General features: G+C 41.8%; 1 protein-coding gene across 1 annotated transcript in view; it reads left to right on the forward strand.

The window, feature by feature from the left end:
- The window catches only part of syt12 (synaptotagmin XII), a 33259-nt gene that overhangs the window by 1940 nt on the left and 7796 nt on the right, over nucleotides 1-23523 (forward strand). Inside the window, exons 2-4 of the mRNA XM_029668788.2 lie at nucleotides 9291-9351; nucleotides 9837-10030; nucleotides 18201-18611. Coding sequence (XP_029524648.2) covers nucleotides 9306-9351; nucleotides 9837-10030; nucleotides 18201-18611 — 651 coding nt within the window. The 5' untranslated portion in view covers nucleotides 9291-9305. The remainder of the gene's footprint in view (nucleotides 1-9290; nucleotides 9352-9836; nucleotides 10031-18200; nucleotides 18612-23523) is intronic.

The raw sequence follows: 23523 nt of genomic DNA on the forward strand, positions 1-23523 counted from the left end.
CCATGCTACCATGCTGAAAAGTTGGGATTGTTTGTTGATAGAAAATAGACTTGAATCATATATTGTACCCAACAACCCACTCCATAACAACCTATAGAAATTGACTGTGCGTGGGCTCTTCAGCACAAAGATTGAACAAAATGTAATATACTCCAATCTGCTCAAATATTGGCTTCGGAACTGCTTATCAAAATCACTTGAAAAAAATATATACTTTATCATTGTCACAACCTGTCCTTGCCTCTGCTCTGGTATGAGACCTTTACAGAATTGTTTGTTGGGGCCTCAAGGAATAGGCCTGCTACTCCTGTCTGCTCGACCATTGATTTAACACCCACACGCTCCCATGATGATCTGTTCCAAGCTCTCTGTTCCTGGGCTGGAGCTGGACAGAGTAGCTAGTAAAAAAGAAGGAATCCTGTGCAGAATAAAAAATATTCCAAAACATCCTGTTTGCATTAGGACACAACCAAGGTTGCCAGGCTTGGTTGGGTTGTGTATCGGAGGACGTATGACTTTCGTATGACTTTCTCTCCCGAGCCTGTACGGGAGTTGTAGCGATGAGAGAAGATAGTAGCTACTAACAATTGGATCCCACGAAATTGGGGAGAAAAAGGGGTAAAATTAAAAATGTTTTTTAAAAAATGAAGTAAAACCGCAAACAATGGCAATTAAATTAACTTAATGTCCTGAATACAAAGCCTTATGTTTGGGGCAAATCCAATACAACACATCACTGAGTACCACTCTTCATATTTTCAAGCATAGTGGTGGCTGCAGCATGTTATGGGTATGATTGGAATAGAGCTAAACACGGGGGCAAAATCCTGAAGAAAATCTGGTTGTCTGCTTTCCAACAGACACTTGGAGACAAATTCACCTTTCAGCAGGTTAATAACCTTAAACACAAGTCCAAATATATACTGGAGTTCTTTACCAAGACGACATTGAATGTTCCTGAGTGGCCTAGTTACAGTTTTGACTTAAATTGGCAGCAAGACTTTAAAATGATCAACAACCAACTTAACAGAGCTAAAATAGAATAATGTGCAGAAATTGTACAACCCAGACTTACCCCGAAAGACCCACAGCTGCCTCTGTCCGGTGCCTGTGTTCTTTTGCCCATCTTTTCTTTTTATTGGTCAGTCTGAGACACAGCTTTTTCTTGGCAACTCTGCATAGAAGGTCAGCATCCCGGAGTCGCCTCTTCACTGTTGACGTTGAGACTGGTGTTTTGCGGGTACTATTTAATGAAGCTGCCAGTTGAGGGCTTGTGAGGCGTCTGTTTCTCAAACTAGACACACTAATGTACTTGTCCTCTTGCTCAGATGTGCACCAGGGCCTCCCACTTCTTTCTATTCTGGTTAGGGCCAGTTTGCACTGTTCTGTGAAGGGAGTATTACACAGCGTTGTACGAGATCTTCAGTTCTCATAATAAGAACAGACTGACGAGTTTCAGAAGAAAGGTCTTTGTTTCTGTCCATTTTGAGCCTGTAATCGAACCCACAAATGCTGATGCTCCAGATACTCAACTAGTCTAAAGATGGCCAGTTTTATTGCTTCTTTAATCAGGACAACAGTTTTCAGCTGTTCTAACATAATTGCAAAAAGGTTTTCTAATGATCAATTAGCCCGTTTAAAATGATAAACTTGGATTAGCTAACACAACACAGGAGTGATGGTTGCTGATAATGGGCCTCTGTACTCCTACGTAGATATTCCATAAAAAATCTGCCATTTCCAGCTACAATAGTCATTTACAGCATTAACAATGTCTACACTGTCTTTCTTATCAATATGATGTTATTTTAATGGACAAAAAGTGTGCTTTTCTTTGAAAAACAAGTACATTTCTAAGTGACCCCAAACTTTTGAACGGTAGTGTATGTAAATTAGATATTTCGGGAATTTCATTTTCAATACATTTGGAAAACATTTCTAAAAACATGTTTTCACTTTGTCATTATGGGGTATTGTGTGTAGAATAATACATGTTTTATTCAGGCTGTAACAACAAAATGTCGAATAAGTCAAGGGGTATGAATACTTTCTGAAGGCACTGTAGTTATAGATGTTTATGCAGCTATAGCACCTATGTGGACTATAGGCAGTCCTTATTGGCTTCAGTTTGGGGCTTAAGCAATAACTAAAGTGTTCCCCAACGGTAATAATAGATTGCATTTCCATAGTGTTCCCTGCTAAGTCTCAAGGGATGCAAGTGTCAGCGGAAGAAGGGGAGTTGTGTTTTCACCTTGATTGATTGAGCTGGTGATTCACTGTGAGGGGGAGGCCACAGTTTCAAGATTCTCCTATCCTCTGACGTTTCAAAAGCCCTCCGCCAGCTAGCTTTTAGTTAAAAGCACAGGGGAAAAGCTGTCAAATGTGCCGGGGAAGGAAACTATATCAAAATCAAATGTATTTATAAAGCCCTTCTTACATCACCTGATATCTCAAAGTGCTGTACAGAAACCCAGCCTATATCTGGCAACTGAAGCGAATGTGGCGTGGCAGAGGCAAGCCGGAATTACCGCCACACTAGGATAGTTTATTCCCTATTCCCAGGCACTGTGGCAGCGATGCAGTTAATTTTTATTATGACTCATTGCGCGAGATTAAAAGCAAAGTTGATTTATTAGTTGTACCGAAGCCGGCGAGAAAGAAGAGAGAGAGAAGCTAATGAAAGCACACTTGCTGTGATCGTTCTCTCTTTCTTGATCTCCCTCTCCCCTTCTCCCCATCTGGCAAGAAAGAAGAGAGAGAGAAGCTGACAAAAGCACACTTGCTGTGATCGTTCTCTCTTTCTTGATCCCCACCCTTCTCTCTGTCTCTCTCTCTCTCTCTGTCTCTCTCTCTCTCTCTCTCTCTCTCTCTCTCTCTCTCTCTCTCTCTCTCTCGCAGCACTGCATCCATTATATTTGATCAATGGTGTTTTAGGGAATTAGTACACATTTTCACATTTTCTTCAGTAGGGGTAGCACACCAGGTCCTGTTCTTTTACATTTGTACAGATAAGCACACATTTAGTACACACACACTCTGCAGTTTTTGTTGTTGACAGCAGATTGTCTATGATAGTGCCAGGGCTCTCCAGTTAACAGATGGGCTGACTGACTAGTGTGTACTGTGTGTGTTTGCCCATGCGCTGTGTGGTCTCCCCTGCAAAGACACAGAGGAGCCAATCATGAAGCTCTTTATGAGAGCCAACACAGCAGAAGTGCTAACAGGATACACACACAGTCTCTCTCACACACACACACGCATATACAGTCTATCTCTCTCACACACACACACACACACACACGCAGAGTATCTCTCTCTCACACACACACGCAGAGTATCTCTCTCTCACACACACACGCAGAGTATCTCTCTCTCACACACACACGCAGAGTATCTCTCTCTCACACACACACGCAGAGTATCTCTCTCTCACACACACACACACACACACACACCGGCTGTGCTCTTGTTCTCTGTAGGCACTGTGGAGGCTGCAGTGTCACACAACTCCACAGGGAGGGTGTTTCCACAACAAGCTTGCTTTCTGTCTCTGAGTCGAAAGGTTATCCTTTTCATCGACAGAAGCAAAAGAAGTAGAGTCATTGAATCATTCAGAATAATCTGTCCAGAGTTTTCGCCATATTTCTGCTTGGCACCATCTGCTTAATTTAGTATTATTCATTGATATTTGCTTCGAGGAATATTAGGAACTATTATATAGTTATTTTTCACCAGCTTGATATTGTATCAGCTATGGATTGATAAACTAACGTAAAATAATACTACTTGAAACATCAAATTACAAATTTATAGTTATACATTATTTAAATTGTACACTTTTACAGCAAAAACTGAACTGCAGCATACATAGGCCTATGTAAGTAAAACAAAAAAGATTGAAGTTAATGGTATTTGAGATGTAGTATACAATATAACAGTCAAGCAGTGTTAACGATGGAAACCGCATTAGCGGAAACAACGCCACTGTCCGTCCACGGCCGTTGTTTATGTTTTGTTGACGAAGCACAGGTGTAAAATATGCAGTACATATTCTGGTGTTCTGTGGCACGTGCAATGATGTCAGAGGGAAACAATGTCAGTAACAGATATGGCAGTTTCACCATTAAGGATTACAGCTTTAAGCAGTCTCATAAAGTAAGGCATAGGACTGTTGTAATATTTGTCAGTCCAAGTAGGGGGATTGTTTAGTTTGTGACTGGATCGGGTCGATCTGCCACTGACATGGCCTCTCGTCTGAGGCAGCCATATGCTGTAATCCTGATAATAGATGTTATAGATGTAAAACAAATGATAGTCCCACTAAGCGCAAACCAGATGGGCTGGTGAATCGCTGCAGAATGCTGTGGAAGCCATGCTGTTTAAGTGTCACTTGAATTCTTAATAAATCACTAACAGTGTCACCAGCAAAGCACCCCTGCACCATCACACCTCCTTCATGCTTCATGGTGGGAACCACACATGCAGAGCTCATCAATTCACCTACACTACGTCTCAGAAAGACACAGCGGTTGGAACAAAAAATCTAAAAGGACAGTTTTCCACCGGTTTAATGTCCATTGCTTGGCACAAGCAAGTCTCTTCTTATTATTGGTGTCCTTTAGTAGTGTTTTCCTTGCAGCAATTCAACCATGAAGGCTTGATTCACACAGTCTCCTCTGAACAGTTGATGTTGAGATGTGTCTGTTACTTGAACTCTGAAGTATTTATTTGTGCTATTTCTGAGGCTGGTAACTCTAATGAACTTATCCTCTGCAGCAGAGATAACTCTGTCTTCCAATCCCGTGGCGGTCCTCATGAGAGACAGTTTCATCATAGCACATGATGGTTTTTGCAACTACACTATTAGTGACCCCTGAGATGTAGAGGAATAAGCAAATTCAGATCAGATTGGCCAAGTACTTTAGTATGCAAATTTGACACTACAACTGAAATGTGCTAATATGCTAATTCTTTCCAGAACAAGGACTGTAATGCTACAGGGTTTTCAAACCTAGAGGTCAAACATCGCAATACTTTCGGGAAGGCATCGCAAAGCAGACTCGACAGACCAGACTAGAGTTTGGGGTTTGGCAGTCAATGGGAGAAGTGACATTTGTTTTCTAAATCTAAAGGCAAAACCTAGATACAAGCCAATCTATTTAGTTGCTGAAAATCTCATTACTACTGCCTTGTGAAAGTGACAAACTTAACTCGTTTTCATTTTCGTCAAAAATAACTTCATATCGAAGGAGTGCTTCTGATTTGACGGCCTGCACATGCAGAGTTCGACCCGACAGTTAAACCCAATTATGTGTTTCTGTTCATGAACTATGCTAGCTAACGTTGCTATGACATGCATGACCGGGGATTTCTATTGGAGAAGCAGTTTTCTATGCCTCTTTATTTAAATTCTCTTTGGTCATTAGTTTAGCAAAATGCCCTCTACAGCAAAGCCCTGATACCTCTTGGTTTGGAGAAAAACCCAGACTGCAGTACTTAATCACTATCATGTTGGGTGTCAATCACTGGAATCAATAGTTATTATTCCAATCCATTTTTCATTGGGCTTGACCCTGGCAATTGAAATTCAATATATGCCTAACAATACACAGCACCAAATGACAATGTGTGGAGACCTTGTCTTCCTTGTCTCACTCAGAAGGGTTCACTAAGGAGAATAGAGGTTTTTAGCCCGCACAGCTTTTTGTCTCTTGCTTTCTGATGCTCACTTTCTCAGTCCCTCTATCTGTATCATTATTTCCCTCCCTTCCCCCCTCTGTCCTCCCTCTCCCTTGTGAAAGGAAGCTTCCACCAGCCTGAACTAACCTGATTAAGCCTAGTCCAGATCAGTTTGTGTTTAAGCAAACCCAGGCTACCTTTGCAGGAACCATTCACCTTTATGAAGGGAGGGAGGGATAAGGAAAAGTCCGACTATAGATGAGAGAGACAGGCTGTAATCTTCACAGAGGCAAGTTTAGCAGAGCCCCCCCCCCCCCCACACCCCCATCGCCCACTCTCTGTGCTACAGTAGGACCCTACTAATGACATTTCAGCAGCTGTCATTCGCCTGCACTGCGCCAGCCAATTTAATTATTTACTTGGGCTGCCCTGCATTTACAAATCACTCAGCAGAATTGAGTGATTTCTCCCGACCTCCTCATCCCCCCTTCTATGTCATTAGTGTAATGTTCCTGGTTACTCTAAAGGCGTCCACATACATAGGTTGGTTTTGCTTCTAGCAGAACTCGGCTAGGGGAAGCGAACACCTGTGCTCACATACTCCCTTAAAAGACCTTCGCTTGAAAAACAAGAAATATTACTGTTTGTCCCTCTTTCGAGACAACAACATAGCCAGTATACGCTTCCTCAAAATAATAGCAATTAATCAATACATCTGTAATACATTTTGACATTTTTGGTGCAGATGTTTGGTGCAGTATTTCCCAAGTGAAAAAATGTGCATGAAAACTAGTCGTCTTCTGTTGAACAACAACACACACTTAATGTTCCTACTCCTACTAGGAGTAGTACTGTTGACCAACAACACACACTTAATGTTCCTAACTGTAGTACCTGACCAACAACACACTCCTTAATGTTCCTACTCCTACTAGGAGTAGTACTGTTGACCAACAACACACACTTAATGTTCCTACTCCTACTAGGAGTAGTACTGTTGACCAACAACACACACTTAATGTTCCTACTCCTACTAGGAGTAGTACTGACCAACAACACACACTTAATGTTCCTACTCCTACTAGGAGTAGTACTGTTGACCAACAACACACACTTAATGTTCCTACTCCTACTAGGAGTAGTACTGTTGACCAACAACACACACTTAATGTCCTACTAGGAGTAGTACTGTTGACCAACAACACACACTTAATGTTCCTACTAGGAGTAGTACTGTTGACCAACAACACACACTTAATGTTCCTACTCCTACTAGGAGTAGTACTGTTGACCAACAACACACACTTAATGTTCCTACTCCTACTAGGAGTAGTACTGTTGACCAACAACACACACTTAATGTTCCTACTCCTACTAGGAGTAGTACTGTTGACCAACAACACACACTTAATGTTCCTACTCCTACTAGGAGTAGTACTGTTGACCAACCACTGCTGAAGGGGGTGGAGATTTCAGCTACCGAACTTCAACTTGCTAAAAGAAAAAAAAAATTGCGTGCATGAACAGCCCCCCCAAAAAACCTGCCAAAGACCAAAACTAACAAAAACTTCTAAAGATTCCGTCATAATATATGTGTAAACAGTTTCGACTGGGAAACATACCGTAAGTTTAAGCCTCAGTCTAGACGGAGTTGCAGGGAGCTTCCAAAGAGAGGGGGGGGGGGGGGGGGTGTGAATGACTCATACTGAGGCTGCCATTTTTGCTGTTTACTGCACAGCAAAATTTGCGATCTGAATTTGAACACCCACCGTGTTAAATTGAACATTTTCTTAGAAATGATGTGCCCATCTTAAATAGTGTTAAACCAGGGCTCTCCGACCCTGTTCCTGGAGAGCACACCTGACTCTAATAATTAGCTAGCTGATAAGCTGAATCAGGTTAGTTACAACTGGGGTTGGCGTAAAAACCTACAGGAGGGTAGCTCTCCAGGACCAGGGTTGGAGAAACCTGTGTTAAACTAACAGTTTTCAAAGTGTTGATAAACTAAAACCCCAAGAGTGTTGGGTCCGTAACACCATGGGTGCAAATTTTGACATAAATGAACACTTTATTAGAGCTGATGCTGTTACACTTTCTCAGTGTTTGGGAATTAAAACGTGGTGTTACGATAACTTGTTTTTGAGTGTTGTTTTAACACTGTAGTGTGTAAAGCCTTATTTGCATATTATTTTAGAGGGTTTCTTTTGTGTGAATTTTAGAGGTACCAGTACCACCCATGACTGTGTTTGCTAGTGACAGACATTATTTTTGCAGTCCTGTTTCCTTCACCAAGGGAGTGCCAAATTATATTATTTATGACAATATATATATTTTTTAAATCACAATACCATACTTCGACAGCCTAGTATTACTCTAACACAGTGGTCTGAAACTCCTGGTTTACAGGCCACATCGGCAAGTCACATTATGCTGGCTTGCAAAGTGTTATATAATTCCTATGGATTCAACAATTGGAACTGTTAATCACACGCAACTGCAGTTAAAAAGACTGCCAAGATAGGGAAGATTGATAAATGAAATAAATCCAACCAATTACACATTGGATTAGTTTAATTTATGAATCAATGTGTATGCAGGAACATAGATATTAAAACAAACTATTCTAAAAAGCAACCTGCAACGAAGCCTGCTGGGAAATGTGATGTCTTTTTCATTCTGAGAGAGTAAATGGAACTTAACTCAACACGTTGATGATTCCCCTGTGATTCAAATAAAACTTCATGTATTCACCTCATGTGGTGTCAATTTCAATCCCCCTGGTGTTAAGCCCACTAGAATCAACACTGAGATTTTAACACCCGCAAATTTGCTTGTGCTGATATTGCGATACAAAAATATTGTGTTGTACTTTACCTTGAAAGACATGCTCTGTCTATATCCAATATGAAAACTTCTCTCATCTGTCTTAAAGGATCTAGTGTCGTTATATGCATGCTAACCAAACACAGCATCTGCATGTGTCATGATCAGTAAATTGGTTGTTATGAGTGCTTATGGCAAGATCAAGCTAATGTCATGCTCAACATTGTAATACAGGCTTCTGGACAATAACCAGTTCAATACACTGTAATCAATAGAGCACTCTTTAGCTGTTACTTCTACTATGAACCTATGTTTTACTGTATTATGAAGGCATACATAAGTATTTTCTTTATTTATATGCTGGCACAAGGAGACACAAATATTTATTAATGTTTTTAAAGTATTAATAATATGAATATTAATAAACTATTGTATTATATATGACAAATCACCAATAATGACTTAGGAATGTAATTATGGTATTTGTGCATTTATAAAGGATGACATAAGGGAGCTGTGAACTGTTATGAATGTTCAATGCACTTTGAGTGATGAAGCGTCTCTATGTAATCCGTTACAAAATCACTTCTAGCCTTTATATGCACTTATAAAGGATGATATAAGGAGCACTTATGATTGCTTATACTGTACCTAGGATTACTCTTGTAATGTTTATGCTTATGCGTATAGTGCAATATGTATGTAACAGAAGCCCTTATAATGCATTCATAATGCATTATAGACTGGTGCGTTCAACAAAGAACAAACTAGTGTTCTTTTGTTTTTAGGCTGGTGGCTGTACAATGTCCTCAGCACAGGGCAAGGACATATCGGACTACCATATCAGCGGTGAGTCTGTGTGTGCGCGTGGCCCCACGATGCCCCATCCATTCTGATGTTTCATGCTGCTTGGTCACACACAGCAGAGCCACCGATTCAGTCTGTTTGTGTGTGTCCTTAAGCCAACCCTTCATAAGAACACTTAAACAAGGCTTTGACACGTTAAAAAGACCAAGATATTCCATAATTTGCCTGCTTGCTGCTTTGAAAAGGCAAGGTGAAACTGTCCGCTTTGGGCATTCATAATAAGTTATTTTTCTTAAGAGAGAGACGGCAGTAACAGTTGATAATGGTTCTTTCAAGTCGAAGATGTGAAATGTGTTTTTAGGTGCAAATGAGAATGCTGTTTTTGTTGGTACTGAGTCATCAAATGACACTCATTGTGTTATGAATTTATAGTGTTAAAGGTTTTATCAAGCACTTCTTGTTTGATGATACGTTACAGTAAATAGTGGACATAATTTGCCTAACAAACAAATGTTATTTTCCCTCAGTGGTCCGAGCTCCCCCCGAATGGGAGGTAGGGGTGTTCGTGGCTGGGTTCCTCCTGTTGTTGGCGGTGGCAGGAGTCAACCTCTGGAAGTTATGGAAGTCTGGAACCTTTCCTGCACCCTCACCCTTCCCAAACTTTGACTACCGCTATCTACAAGAAAAATATGGCAACTCCTTCTCAGAAGCGCGGCAAAAGGTCAGAGTTTATTTCAAGTCCATTGATACAACATGGGAGATAATGTTGAAAATACCAAGAATTCTCGGTTTAAACTTAATTCAAAGGATACCGACATAAGGACTTCATAGCACATTAGTAAGCAGCATATTCATAAATACTTAAATCTTAGATGTATGGAAACCACCACTACACTACAATACACAAACCACAAACTTCATACATTTGGGGTATGTTGTAAACAGGCTACTTGCTACATTTGAGCTCTTATTGGTCCATGGGAGTCGAGCAAAATGTTGTAATATTATATTTTAATCTTTAAACACGATTAATTCAATAGAACATCTTGAGTTGTTCTGTTATTAAAATGAAAGATACTGATCGAATTGGTGGTTTTGTTCATTTTTAAACATCTTTAAAAAATTAAAATAAATGCTGTCCCACCTTTTGATGTTACTACCGAAACATACACATTAAAAGACGGCATAGGCAAAATGCAATAGATGGTATCGAGTACAGTATATACATGAGATGAGTAATGTAGGGTATGAGAACATTATATAAAGTGGCATTGTTTAAAGTGGCTAGTGATACATTACATCAAGATGGCAAGATGCAGTAGATGGTATATATAGAGTAGAGTATATACATATGAGATGAGTAATGTAGGGTATGAAAACATTATATGAAGTGGCATTGTTTAAAGTGGCTAGTGACACATTTAATTACATCAAGATGGCAAGATGCAGTAGATGGTATAGAGTACAGTATGTACATATGAGATGAGTAATGTAGGGTAAGTAAACATTATATAATATAAAGTGGCTAGTGATAAATTGATTACATCAGGTCCTCCAAGAGAGAGAAAGAAAGAGAGAAAGTGAAAATTAGAGAGAGCATACTTAAATTCACACAGTACACCGGATAGGACAGGAAAAGTACTCCAGATATAACAAACAAACCCTAGCCCCCCGACACATAAACTACTGCAGCATAAATACTGGAGGCTGAGACAGGAGGGGTCAGGAGACACTGTGGCCCCATCCGAGGACACCGTGAAGATTACATCTTCAAACTAAGGGCAACCATGGTATCTGTGAAAGAGAGGGAGAAGAGTTAATCCATGTATACAGGTAAGAGTCTAGCTAGCTACATTTTCAGATATTATGAGTTTATAATTTTGTCAGTCGTTTTCATTGCAAGTTGAAGCGTACTGTCAGAGGGGACTCACTAGCTAATGGTACTTTTATGATCTGTGTAATAATATTATTCGTATGTCAGAAAGCCATATTTATTGCTAGTTATAGCCTAATGTTAGCTAGCTAGCTAACATGGACCCTAGTTGGTTAGCTTTATCTATCTGCAGATTCATGCATCGTGGTTAGCTATGACAATCAGTTTGTTTTGCTAGTAGTATGGGTTGGGATTATTACCGCTTTAAAAAAAATGGGAACTTGGAAGTGGGAAATCTCCAACTTCAGTGCAGTCAAGACAACTGGGAACTCCGACTGGGAAAAATAGTTTTGAACAGTCATCCAACTCGGAATTCCAACTCGGGAACTCGGGTCTCTTTCTAGAGCCTTGACTTTATTACATTTTTTTACCCCCTTTTTCTCCCAATTTCAAATACTTGTCTCATCGCTGCAACTCCCTAATGGGCTCGGGAGAGACGAAGGTCGAGTCATGCGTCTTCCGAAACATGACCCGCCAAACAGTGTTCCTTAACACCCGCCCGCTTAACCCGGAAGCCAGCTGCATCCATATGTCGGAGGAAACACTGTTCAACTGATGACCGAAGTCAACCTGCAAGGGCCCGGCCCACCACAGGGAGTCGCTAGAGCACGATGAGCCAAGTAAAGCCCCCATGGCCAAACCATCCCCTAACCCGGACGACGCTGGGCCAATTGTGCGCTGCCCTACGGGACTCATGGTCACTGCCGGTTGTTACACAGCCTGGTATCGAACACTGCGATGCAGTGCCTTAGACCGCTGCGCCACTCAGGAGGCCCCGGAGCCTCGACTTCCTGACCTGAAGATCACTGACCTCATGATTTGACCTCGTATTTTTCAGAGTTCCCAGATGTCTTGTAAGCACCGTTAGGTTCATTGTCTAGCTGCATGTCTAAACATGCTCTCTCTTATTGAAGTGATCCATGAAAATAATTTATCATCCAAGCAGGTAGCACATGCAATATCCCAGTGTGCATCTGGCTCCACCAGACCCCCGCCCAGAGCCGGCCACAGTGTAACATTTTTCCCTCTGTCTCCATGGTGATCAACCCCATTCATGTGCAATTGGCATGCAGACTTAAGGAATGTCCACCAGAGCTGTTGCCAGACAATTGAGTGTTAATTTCTCTACCATAAGCAGTCTCCAAACTCGGCCTCACAACCACAGGCCACGTGTAACCACGCCAGCCCAGGACCTCCACATCAGGCTTCACAACCACAGACCACGTGTAACCACGCCAGCCCAGGACCTCCACATCAGGCTTCACAACCACAGACCACGTGTAACCATGCCAGCCCAAGACCTCCACATCCAGCTTCTTCACCTGCGGGATCATCTGAGACCAGCCACACAGACAGCTGATGAAACTGTAGGCTTGGACAACTGAAGAATTTCTGTACACTGCCAGAAACCGTCTCAGGGAAGCTCATCTGCGTGTTCGTCGTCCTCATCAGGGTCTTGACCTGACTGTAGTTCGGCGTCGTAACCAACTTCAGTGGGCAAATGCTCAACTTCGACTGCCACTGGCACACTGGAGAAGTGTGCTCTTCACAGATCAATCCCAGTTTCAATTGTACGGGGCAGATGGCAGACCACGTGTATGGTGTTGTGTGGGCGAGCGGTTTGATGATGTCAACGTTGTGAACAGAGGGCCCCATGGTGGCTTTGGGGTTATGGTATGAGCAAATATAAGCTATGGACAACGAACACAAATGCATTTTATCGATGGCAATTTGAATGCACAGAGATACCGTGACGCCCATTGTCGTGCCATTCATCCGCCAGCATCACCTCATGTTACAGCATAGACATAGCTGTAGGTAAATGCTATCTATCTTTCTTCCTAGGCTCATTTGTACGGTCTGGTCACTGTGCAAAGGTTGAGGATTATGCCATATTTCCTTCTATTAGGCTAGATATTGTTGTAAATGTCATCTCTGTGCCTGTTGTCACGGCTCCTCCTCTGCATTGCAGGGGCGGTTCCTCCTCTGCCTGCAGGAACTGCCCCTGCAATGCAGAGGAGGAGCCGTGACACTGTGCACATGTATGCATGTTCAACTAGTCTACCCTAATGTTGATGTTATGCTGGCACAGTTCAACTGTACAATAATAGTATATATTTTTTTAGTTTTTTGTCTTACAGACAATACTGTGTAGTGCCTGGGCTTCTTCCTGGAGTGGAATCTAGATACAGAAACAGAATTCCTTTGCCTGCGTGTGTCATTATAGCAGAACTGAATCCTGTGATCTGTATCCTTTTCAAAGGATTAGACATTAGTCTGGATTTCAAGCAGATGACTCATGAGGAGCTGAATGGCAGTTTGATAATGACAACACTCCTCCCACACCTTTACAAGTATTCCCCGAACTTACTGTATGTTTCTTTGGGATGGTAATTTCATCATGACCACCCCTCCCATCATCTGCTGTGATCACCAGTTCTCTTCGCTACAGATTGTTACACCAGATAATGTGATTTAGCCAAAGCGTTCTGGTATCCATTACTGGGAGTTACAGGATAGGTACTGTTTGGTGTAGAACTGAGAATGTTCAACCAAACTTAGCGATGTCGTCTTCCTCCTCTATTCGGGGAAACAGGAGTCCCATAAAATGTATGTTTCCAGTTGCAGGGGGTCAGTTTGAATTTCGAAAATGCTACGTAATTAAAACAAATCGTTTTTTAATGTCATAAAGTCATCTGACAATATATGCACCGCCATCGTGTCTATTTCAAGTCTTCTCACTCATTGATCGAGACAGGTCCGTCATCATGACATGCAGCACTTTGGGGTGTTGAGAAGACTTGAAATAGACAAGATTTCGGCAAAAAATCTTTGGGTAAAGCACGTTAACTGGTGTAACATGCTGACTACACCGATTTTGTCCATCCACACCAGACGCGATCAGGACACGCAGGTTGAAATATCAAAACGAACACTTTTACCAACTATATTATTTTGTGGATAGGTCAAAACACATATGAAACATTCATGGGCTGAAGGGAAAAAATTGCTGGTATCGCGTCACTTCTCAGCTGTCGTCTAAATGTATTCCCCTCAGTTCAGCCTGAAAATCCTTCTGACAATCTTTGCTCACCTCATCGTTCTTGATAGCCGCAAGCCACTGGCAGAATTGGGGTGAATCTCTGGTAGGTAGATTTGTGAAAGATAACTCATCTTCGCGCATGTTTGTAATTGGCTTAGCCAGCAACAGAACACCATATGGGCATGATGACAAATAGTAAAAAAATGTTGCCTAGAGAAGTTCTGAGATTACTGTGTGTTGGTCGTTCGAAGTAAACAACGACATTATTCAGTTTGTGGGCACGCCCCCTCTACCTAGCGGGCAGTATCAGCATACGCTATGAATGCCAGACTTTGTGGCTCATTATGAGCAGACCAATACACAGTGAGTCAACTTCCAGATTCTTCCAGTGAAATTTAAATGTTCTAGTTTGTGGTTTGAAGAACTATGATGTTTGTGATAAAGTAATATTGTTAATATAGTAATGACTCTATGCCGTGGCAAAGCCATGGTGAAATTCCCTTTAAGTGTAAAACTAACAATGACTCAATAATCCATGCTTTCTGGGAATGCTATAAAGTACAACAATTATGGGCGGAGCTAGAAAGTTAGCTGTCAGAAGTATTACAATGTAAATGTTCTTTTAATCCATCTGTCTGCATATTTCAAGACATGGTATATGGGGGTATAGTGAGACACCCAATGGGCTGGACGATTCTCTTCTCATCTATCATCTTGAAAAAAAAAAAAAAACGTATACTAAAAAACGTGAATATCACTCAATCCGCCATCATTAACACAATGGACAAATCAGATGATTTGTTATTGAAATGTCAACGGGCGACCGAAAAAAAACCTAATGTGTGCAATTTAAGGCTGTGTGTCAAACCATAATGCAGGCACTAGGGATGGGGGTGTGAGCATGCGTCCTCGGCAGATGAGATGTAGTCGTTTGTGTGCGTCTGTAAAGTGTTGTACGTGTGTATATGTTTGCATCTGGTGTGGGAAATAAAAAATAAAACAATTTTAATAAAAAGATGGGTACCCAGACTACCACAGCAAGGAAAATGTCACAGGTCCCTGCTGCGACAATGTCACAGTAATGGCAGAACGTCATCTAGCGAGAAATTAAGGCGTCAATAGCGATGGCAGCGGGGGAGGAAGATGGCGGAAGTCAATGCAAATTTGGTGAAGATGAATGTTCTGAATGGACAACAGTAGTATTGAAAATTGTAAGGAAAATGTTCTATAATTGGAGTATGTGTGTAAAGGATAATGAATCACTTCTTGTTGGGATACGTTTGTTGAGTAAGGATTAGAGGTCGACCGATTATGATTTTTCAACGCCGATACCGATTATTGGAGGCCCAAAAAAGACGATACCAATTAATCGGCCTATTTATAAAAAAAAAGTATTTGGAATAATGACAATTACAACAATACTGAATTAACACTTATTTTAACTTAATATAATACATCAATAAAATCAATTTAGCCTCAAGTAGATAATGAAACATGTTCAATTTGGTTTAAATAATGCAAAAACTAAGTGTTGGAGAAGAACATAAAAGTGCAATATGTGCTATGTAAGAAAGCTAACGTTTCAGTTCCTTGCTCAGAACATGAGAACATATGAAAGCTGGTGGTTCCTTTTAACATGAGTCTTCAATATTCCCAGGTAAGAAGTTTTAGGTTGTAGTTATTATAGGACTATTTCCCTCTATACCATTTGTATTTCATTAACCTTTGACTATTGGATGTTCTTATAGGCACTTTAGTATTGCCAGTGTAACAGTATAGCTTCCGTCCCTCTCCTCGCTCCTCCCTGGGCTCGAACCAGCAACACAACGACAACAGCCACCACATCGAAGCTGTGTTACCCATGCAGAGCAAGGGAAACAACCACCCCAAGGCTCAGAGCGAGTGAAGTTTGAAACGCTATTAGCGCGCGCTTGCTAGACAGCCATTTCACTTCGGTCACACCAGCCTAATCTCGGGAGTTGATAGGTTTGAAGTCATAAACAGCGCAATGCTTGACGCACAACGAAGAGCTGCTGGCAAAACGCACGAAAGTGCTGTTTGAATGAATGTTTACGTGCATGCTTCTGCCTACCACCGCTCAGTCAGATACTTAATTACTTGTATGCTTGTATGCTCAGTCAGATTATATGCAACACAGGATACGCTAGATAATATCTAGTAATATCATCAACCATGTGTAGTTAACTAGTGATTATGATTGATTGTTTTTTATAAGATAAGTGTAATGCTAGCTAGCAACTTACCTTGGCTTACTGCATTTGCGTAACAGGCAGTCTCCTTGTGGAGTGCAACGAGATAGAGGCAAGGTCCTTATTGCGTTGGACTAGTTAAGGTCCTTATTGCGTTGCAAGATTGGATCCCCCGAGCTGACAATGTGAAAATCTGTCTTTCTGCCCCTGAACGAGGCAGTTAACCCACCGTTCCTAGGCCATCATTGAAAATAAGAATGTGTTCTTAACTGACTTGCCCAGTTAAATAAAGATTAAATAAAGGTGTAAAAAAAAAAAAAACATTTACATTAAAAAAAATCGGTGCCCAAAAATACCGATATCCGATTGTTATGAAAACTTGAAATCGGCCCAAATTAATCATTTAATTAATTAATTAATTCCGATTAATCGGTCAACCTCTAGTAAGGATGCATATGTGGGAAAACCATTTGAGGTGTCAAATGATGAAGTTTGCACTGGGAAAAGTAGACTGTGTCAGAGTGACCTGGAGTGGTCTTATTTTGATTAATTGTATTTCTGAAGAAAAGAGAAAGATTGCAGTGGGCCTCAAAAGAATCCAGACAACATAAGTTTTGTGTTTCTAACTTCGGAGTAGAGCACCCGTCAAAGGAGTCATCTCAGGGGTGACGACAGATGTTCAGGTTCAATACCTGAATAGAATTCCCGGAGTAGTGGTGCCTGGCGTCTGACCCTCTGGGTGAATGGAGAAAAATAAGAAAGTCTGTCAGTCCTGTTGTTTTTTGATAAAGAACAAATACCAACGCATGTGAAGCTTGGTTATGTAGGATACGCTGTAAGAGCTTTCGTCCCAAAACCATTGCAGTGCAAGAATTGTAAAGAATTTGTCCATGTTTGAAGTGTGTTCAGACGCACAGAGTATATTGAAGAACTGTGGGTAGAAGGACGACAGTGTTGCAATTGTGGTGGGGCTCATGATCCCGAGTTCCTGGAGTGCCCTGTAAGGGTGAAGGAGATTGAAGTGACAAAAGTTAGAGCGGTCAATCGAATCTCCTATGGGGAGGCAATTAAAATAATTGAGAAAACAAGTAAAGCTAGTGTATATATGGTTGTGGATACACCACAGCCTGTAGTAAATGTTTGCTGCCAGACAAAAGATACCCTGTGTGTTACAAATATGGATTTTGTTGCGTTTATTGCCACAGTTATAAACTGTATAGCACAAGTCTCAAGGAAGTCGAAGGAACTGGACATTATAATGGCTGCTTCAGACAAGGTTTTGGGACTCAGGGATTTTACATCTGAAGACTTGCAAGCACTGGAAGACCCACCCTCCCAGGTTCCCTTGAGCCTGTGTAGGGATCATCTGATTTATTTATTTAACAGAAAAGTTGAATTTTTGGGCAATCCTATTTCCATCCCGCAGAGTGGGTGGCAGGATGCTCATTAAATTGTGTGATCGCCAATATACCATAGAAGAAGAAGTAAAAAATAAACATTTCCATTTTACAAAAGGCCTTTAATTTGGAAATTCCTGTGGATAAATGTGTTACTAAGGTTATGAATAATACTGCAATAATACTGGTTTCATAACAACTTTATATATACCCCCTTCATATAAAGTGTTACCTAATAAAATATTACTGAATTTCTTAGACCTTGACGCAAGAGTTGATGTGTAATTTTGCGTTGTTTGTGCCCTCAGAGAGTGGTCGCCAACAACCACAGACGGGCCTCCGCCTCCACCAACCTGAGTCGTAAGCCCAGCCTGCAGCTGGTGGACACCCCGGATGGGCTGCGGGACCTGGGACACCTGGAGCTGATGACCCGGGACCTGATGGACCCTGCCGGAGGGGTCGTGCCCTTCAACCGCTCCATGTCCACCGACTCTCTCAGCTCTATTTCCTCCATCGGCAACAATTTTGGGCACGACTACACAGTGGGGCAGCTGGAGGTGACCCTGGAGTACGAGGCCCGACCAGGGCCTGGGCCGGGGGTGCTCCACATCGCCCTGCACCAGGGCAAGGACCTGCTGGAGAAGGAGGAAGGGGACTTCCCCGGCTGCTTTATCCGGGTCACCTTGGTTCCTGAAGAACTCAACGTGGGCATCACCAGGGTGAGTGTGTGCATGCGTGTGGTAATAGTCTTTTAGATTGATATTATTGTATTTTATTTAGGCTTTGCAGAATGGTTCTGTGATATCATATTTCACTGAAGATGCAACACTACTGATGTTCTGGGATCATTCTTGTAGAAAATGTTCTCAGAAACCAGACAGAAAGTTCTTTCTGTTTTGAATGGACAAAGCCATCGATCATATCTAGTTAAGCTTTATTTATACGGCACATTTCATGCATGGAATGCAATGTGCTTTACAGGAAAAAAACTAATAAAAAACTAAATATTTACTACACAACAAACATAAGATAAAAAGCACCCTAAGGAAAAGCAAAGCTAAAAATATGTGTTTAAGATCTCTCTAAATATGTCCACAGTTTCAGCCCCCTCAGGTTCTCTGACAGGATATTCCAGAGGCTGGGGGCATAATAACTAAAGGCTGTCTCTCCATGCCTCTTGGTCCCCCTCAGGTTCTCTGACAGGCTATTCCAGAGGCTGGGGGCATACAGGTTCTCTGACAGGCTATTCCAGAGGCTGGGGGCATAGTAACTAAAGGCTGTCTCTCCATGCCTCTTGGTCCCCCTCGGGTTCTCTGGCAGACTATTCCAAAGGCTGGGGGCATAATAACTAAAGGCTGTCTCTCCATGCTTCTTGGTCCTAGGCTTTGGGATAGTTAAAAGGTCAGTGCCAGATGACCTGAGGAACCTACTGGGTACATAAATAAATAGCATGTCTGACATGTATTGGGGTGCACAATCGTGGATTGATTTAAAAACCAATAGAAGAATATTTAAATGAATTCTAAAACTCACAGGCAGCCAGCGCAGACAGACTTTAAAACCGATGTAATGTGTGCTCTGTCTGGTCTTGGTCAGTACCTGTGCTGCAGCATTCTGTTTTGCGGTTGACCAATGGCTTTCTTGTGTAGACCAGCCAGGAGATCATTACAGTAGTCAAGCATGGATGAGTCTCTGTATCAGACAGAGAGAAACGGTCCGCACCCTGGCAATGTTCCTCAGGTGGTATTAAGCTATGTTGGTCACATTCCTATTGTGTGATTCAAAACTGAGTTCAGAATCTAAAATTAAACCTAGGTTTTTTTTTTACCTGGTGTTTTATCTTTATTGCCTGTGAATTAAAATGTGCGGATAGATTCTCTCTGCTTTGGCTCCAACAATAAGTACCTCGGTCTTGTCTTGATTTAGCTGGAGGAAATTGTGAGCCATCCAGGTATTTAAATCACTAATACATTTACATTTGACATTTTAGTAATTTAGCAGACGCTATTATCCAAAGCGACTTACAGGAGCAATTAGGGTTAAGTGCCTTGCTCAAGGGCACATCAACAGATTTTTCCCCCTACCTAGTCAGCCCAGGGATTTGAACCAGTGACCTTTTGGTTATTGGCCCAAAGCTCATAACCACTAGGCTTATCCAATAGGATCTACTGCCCACTAATACAGTCTAATAATGAATAATGAATTCAGTTGTGATATCACTGTCCTGAGTATGTCTGTGTCAACCAGGGAGAATATAAATCCAGATGCCTTTGCATGACAGGCTAGGGCACATATCATCAAACTTATCACCAGGTCTTACTTGACTGATACACAGCCTAATGTTGATTATCTTATCTCTGAAATATATATCATCACATTTAGACGTGGAGGAAAGTTCACATAGGTTTGCGGGTAGGATTTATTAGACCATTAATGATCGAGAAGAGCACTCAAATTATTCTGATTAATTAGTGAATCAAGTTAGAAAAATTAACCCGTCTGGCATTTTTAATTGCCTTGTTTTATAAGCCAAGTTGCTCTCTCAGATATCATAATGGACCTTCAACTTTGACCGTCTCCACTTCCGCTCTGCCTTTCTGTAATTTCTCTTTAATTGATTAGTTTTCTCACTCATCTGAGGGGCTCTCTGTTTGGATGTGTCCTTTTTCAACTTTACTGGAGCTATGGCATCAATGGTTGCCCTTAATTTGCTATTAAAGTTATCAACTAAATCATCACAAGACGACGTATAGGTGGTGGAGTATTGTTTATACACTCAATAAATTATATAGCAATGTCAAAGGTAAGATAGCGTTTCTTAATAATCAGTTCAGTACTACCCGGTGCTATGGGCAACAAGGTTGTAAAAAATCCCCAGTGGTGATCAGATAAAGCAACATCAACAATAGAGGATATGGCAATAGAAAGCTCCTTGGTAATAACCAGGTCTAGAGTATGGCTGTGGTTATGGGTGGGCCCAGTAGAAAGCCCCTTGGTAATAACCAGGTCCAGAGTATGGCTGTGGTTATGGGTGGGCCCAGTAGAAAGCCCCTTGGTAATAACCAGGTCCAGAGTATGGCTGTGGTTATGCTGGGACCAGTAGAAAGCCCCTTGGTAATAACCAGGTCTAGAGTATGGCTGTGGTTATGGGTGGGCCCAGTAGAAAGCCCCTTGGTAATAACCAGGTCCAGAGTATGGCTGTGGTTATGGGTGGGCCCAGTAGAAAGCCCCTTGGTAATAACCAGGTCCAGAGTATGGGTGGGCCCAGTAGAAAGCCCCTTGGTAATAACCAGGTCCAGAGTATGGCTGTTGTTATGGGTGGGCACAGGAGAAAGCCCCTTGGTAATAACCAGGTCCAGAGTATGGCCGAGGTAATGGGTGGGCCCAGTAGAAAGCGCCTTGGTAATTACCAGGTCCAGAGTATAGCCGTGGTTATGGGTGGGCCCAGTAACATGTTGGATAAAGTCCATAGTGCTCAAAAGATTCATAAATTCAATGGCCTTGGAGTCAGTCTCTGTCAACATGAATATTAAAATCTCCCAACATAATGATTTTATCATAGTTCAAGGACAATAGATAATAGTTCAGATAAATCAGCAACGAAAGTGGGGCAGTGGATTGGTGGCCTATACAGGGTTATGGCCAGCATTGGTGGCTGACATTTAAACAGTATAGCATAACAGATGCCCAATGTCGCCAAACAAAATGTCCTTACAGCTGTTAGCATTAGTAAAAATAGAGGTTGTCACCCCACCTTTTTTCCCTTTTCTGATATATGAAAAGCTGTAGTCCAGGGGGAGGCTTCAATAAGAGCGGCACTATGATCTCATTACAGCCATGTTTAAGTGAGAAACATGCAATCAACTTTGAGCTCAGTACAGAGGTCATTCACTGGAAAGGTTTTCACTTGTGATTGCTCTAACATTTAAAAGTGCCATATTCAATGTCTGTGGGCCACTTTGCCTCTGGGGCATCTGCCTCGAGGTAACCAATGGAATAACAACCAAATGATTAACGTTACAACCACGTTTTCTGACCATCTCCAATCTATCAGAATGGTAGGAGATGACAGTTTGTATACTGTAAACTCACTAGAAGGTGGAGTTAAAGGAAAATAAATGAGGTTACTCACAATAACCATAGTGCCATTTCTACAGGAGTTGATATGCTTTCCAAGTCCTCTGTTGCTTATTCTGACAGGGAGAACTGGAGCAACCCAGACCCTGTCCGTCAGTCTCTAAAACAATAATCCTGGAACCCCTTCTGTTAGGATGAATACTGTCTCTTTTAAAAAGTGCTGGTTGCTCCCACAGCAAATCAAAGTTGTCCTCCCTCAGTTCCTCAGATCGCCTAAAACAAAGGCTGTTAAAACCTACATGAATGACAATGGTGTCAATATTGGAGTAGTTGTCCAGAACCGTGGGCAGGAGGGATTTGACGTCATGGACACGGGCTCCTGGGTGACAGTGGACCTTGGTCGGTCCACAGATCAGCCACTGGCTGTTGGTATACACCCAGGATCCGTGCTGATTCCCGGGGCCGAGTCGCGGAATCCGTAGCAATACAAACTTTAGCTATGATTTAATGAAAACTATTTAATAAAAACAAGAAACCGAGTGTAGACATTACACTGTTCTGTTGCTGGCTATGATGACGTCTGTTGCATGATGCCCTTGTGCGTATTTTTGATACCATTCATTCCTATGTGAAGTGTCAATAACACATTGAAGCCAAATTAAGTCGGTTATGATGACGTCTCATGGAGACATAACATGTGCAATTTGAGCTACTCCAGGAAGTGATGTTGCAGGCTAGCTCAGTGCTGCCCCTATCATTGAGTAACTCAAGTTGAAGGCCAACCGGGGTACTGCAGGCTTCCATTACCAACTAAATTATCCTTAACTTCTTCAGTGTGTGATTTTAAAATAATCGGTTCAAGGACATACATCAGGTGCATTAGAAGCAATTGTTGATACCATGATTGTCCTCAATATTTTTTTATTGACACGAAAATTGTCTTTGAAGATATGGGGGATCCTGTTTTCCACTAACAATGCCTGCAGTACTGCAGTCGGCCTTCAACTTTCGTGGCTTCAATGAGAGGCGGCAGTCATTCTCCCCTGGTTTTGGTAACTTTTCTTGTTAGCTGAGAAGTGTTGATAACATCATCACCCAAGTTTGGAGTCAGAGTGAGAGAGCAATGAGTCCCTTGGGTTAGAGTTTTGGAGCCTTCAGCTCGATGGGCTAATCCTATTCTTGTCTGATGGGAAAGTGCATTTGATTTTCAGCACCAATTTTCCTGGGGCTTCTTACAGTAGGTTTGAGATGGAATAAAGGGTTTGTTTCTGTCACACAGTAGGCTACATCCACAAACATGAGAATTGCAACCCCACTGCACCACAATGTACAGTAACCACCAAAGTCTCCAGGCATGTCACCCTCTGTACTGCAAGGTAATCAGGATCAGAGAAAATCACAGTATGAATGCATTCACACTTAATGCATTCACACTGGCCACAATGATAGCCACTAGTGCATCGAGGAATGTTGGAGACCGGGAGGAAATGCTGACATCAGCTGGATCCACTGCTCTCCTCGGCATAATCCACAGGGGAGCAAGCTGTTAAGCCT

The sequence above is a fragment of the Oncorhynchus nerka genome, linkage group LG9a (assembly GCF_034236695.1).
Source record: "Oncorhynchus nerka isolate Pitt River linkage group LG9a, Oner_Uvic_2.0, whole genome shotgun sequence".
Taxonomy (NCBI): domain Eukaryota; kingdom Metazoa; phylum Chordata; class Actinopteri; order Salmoniformes; family Salmonidae; genus Oncorhynchus; species Oncorhynchus nerka.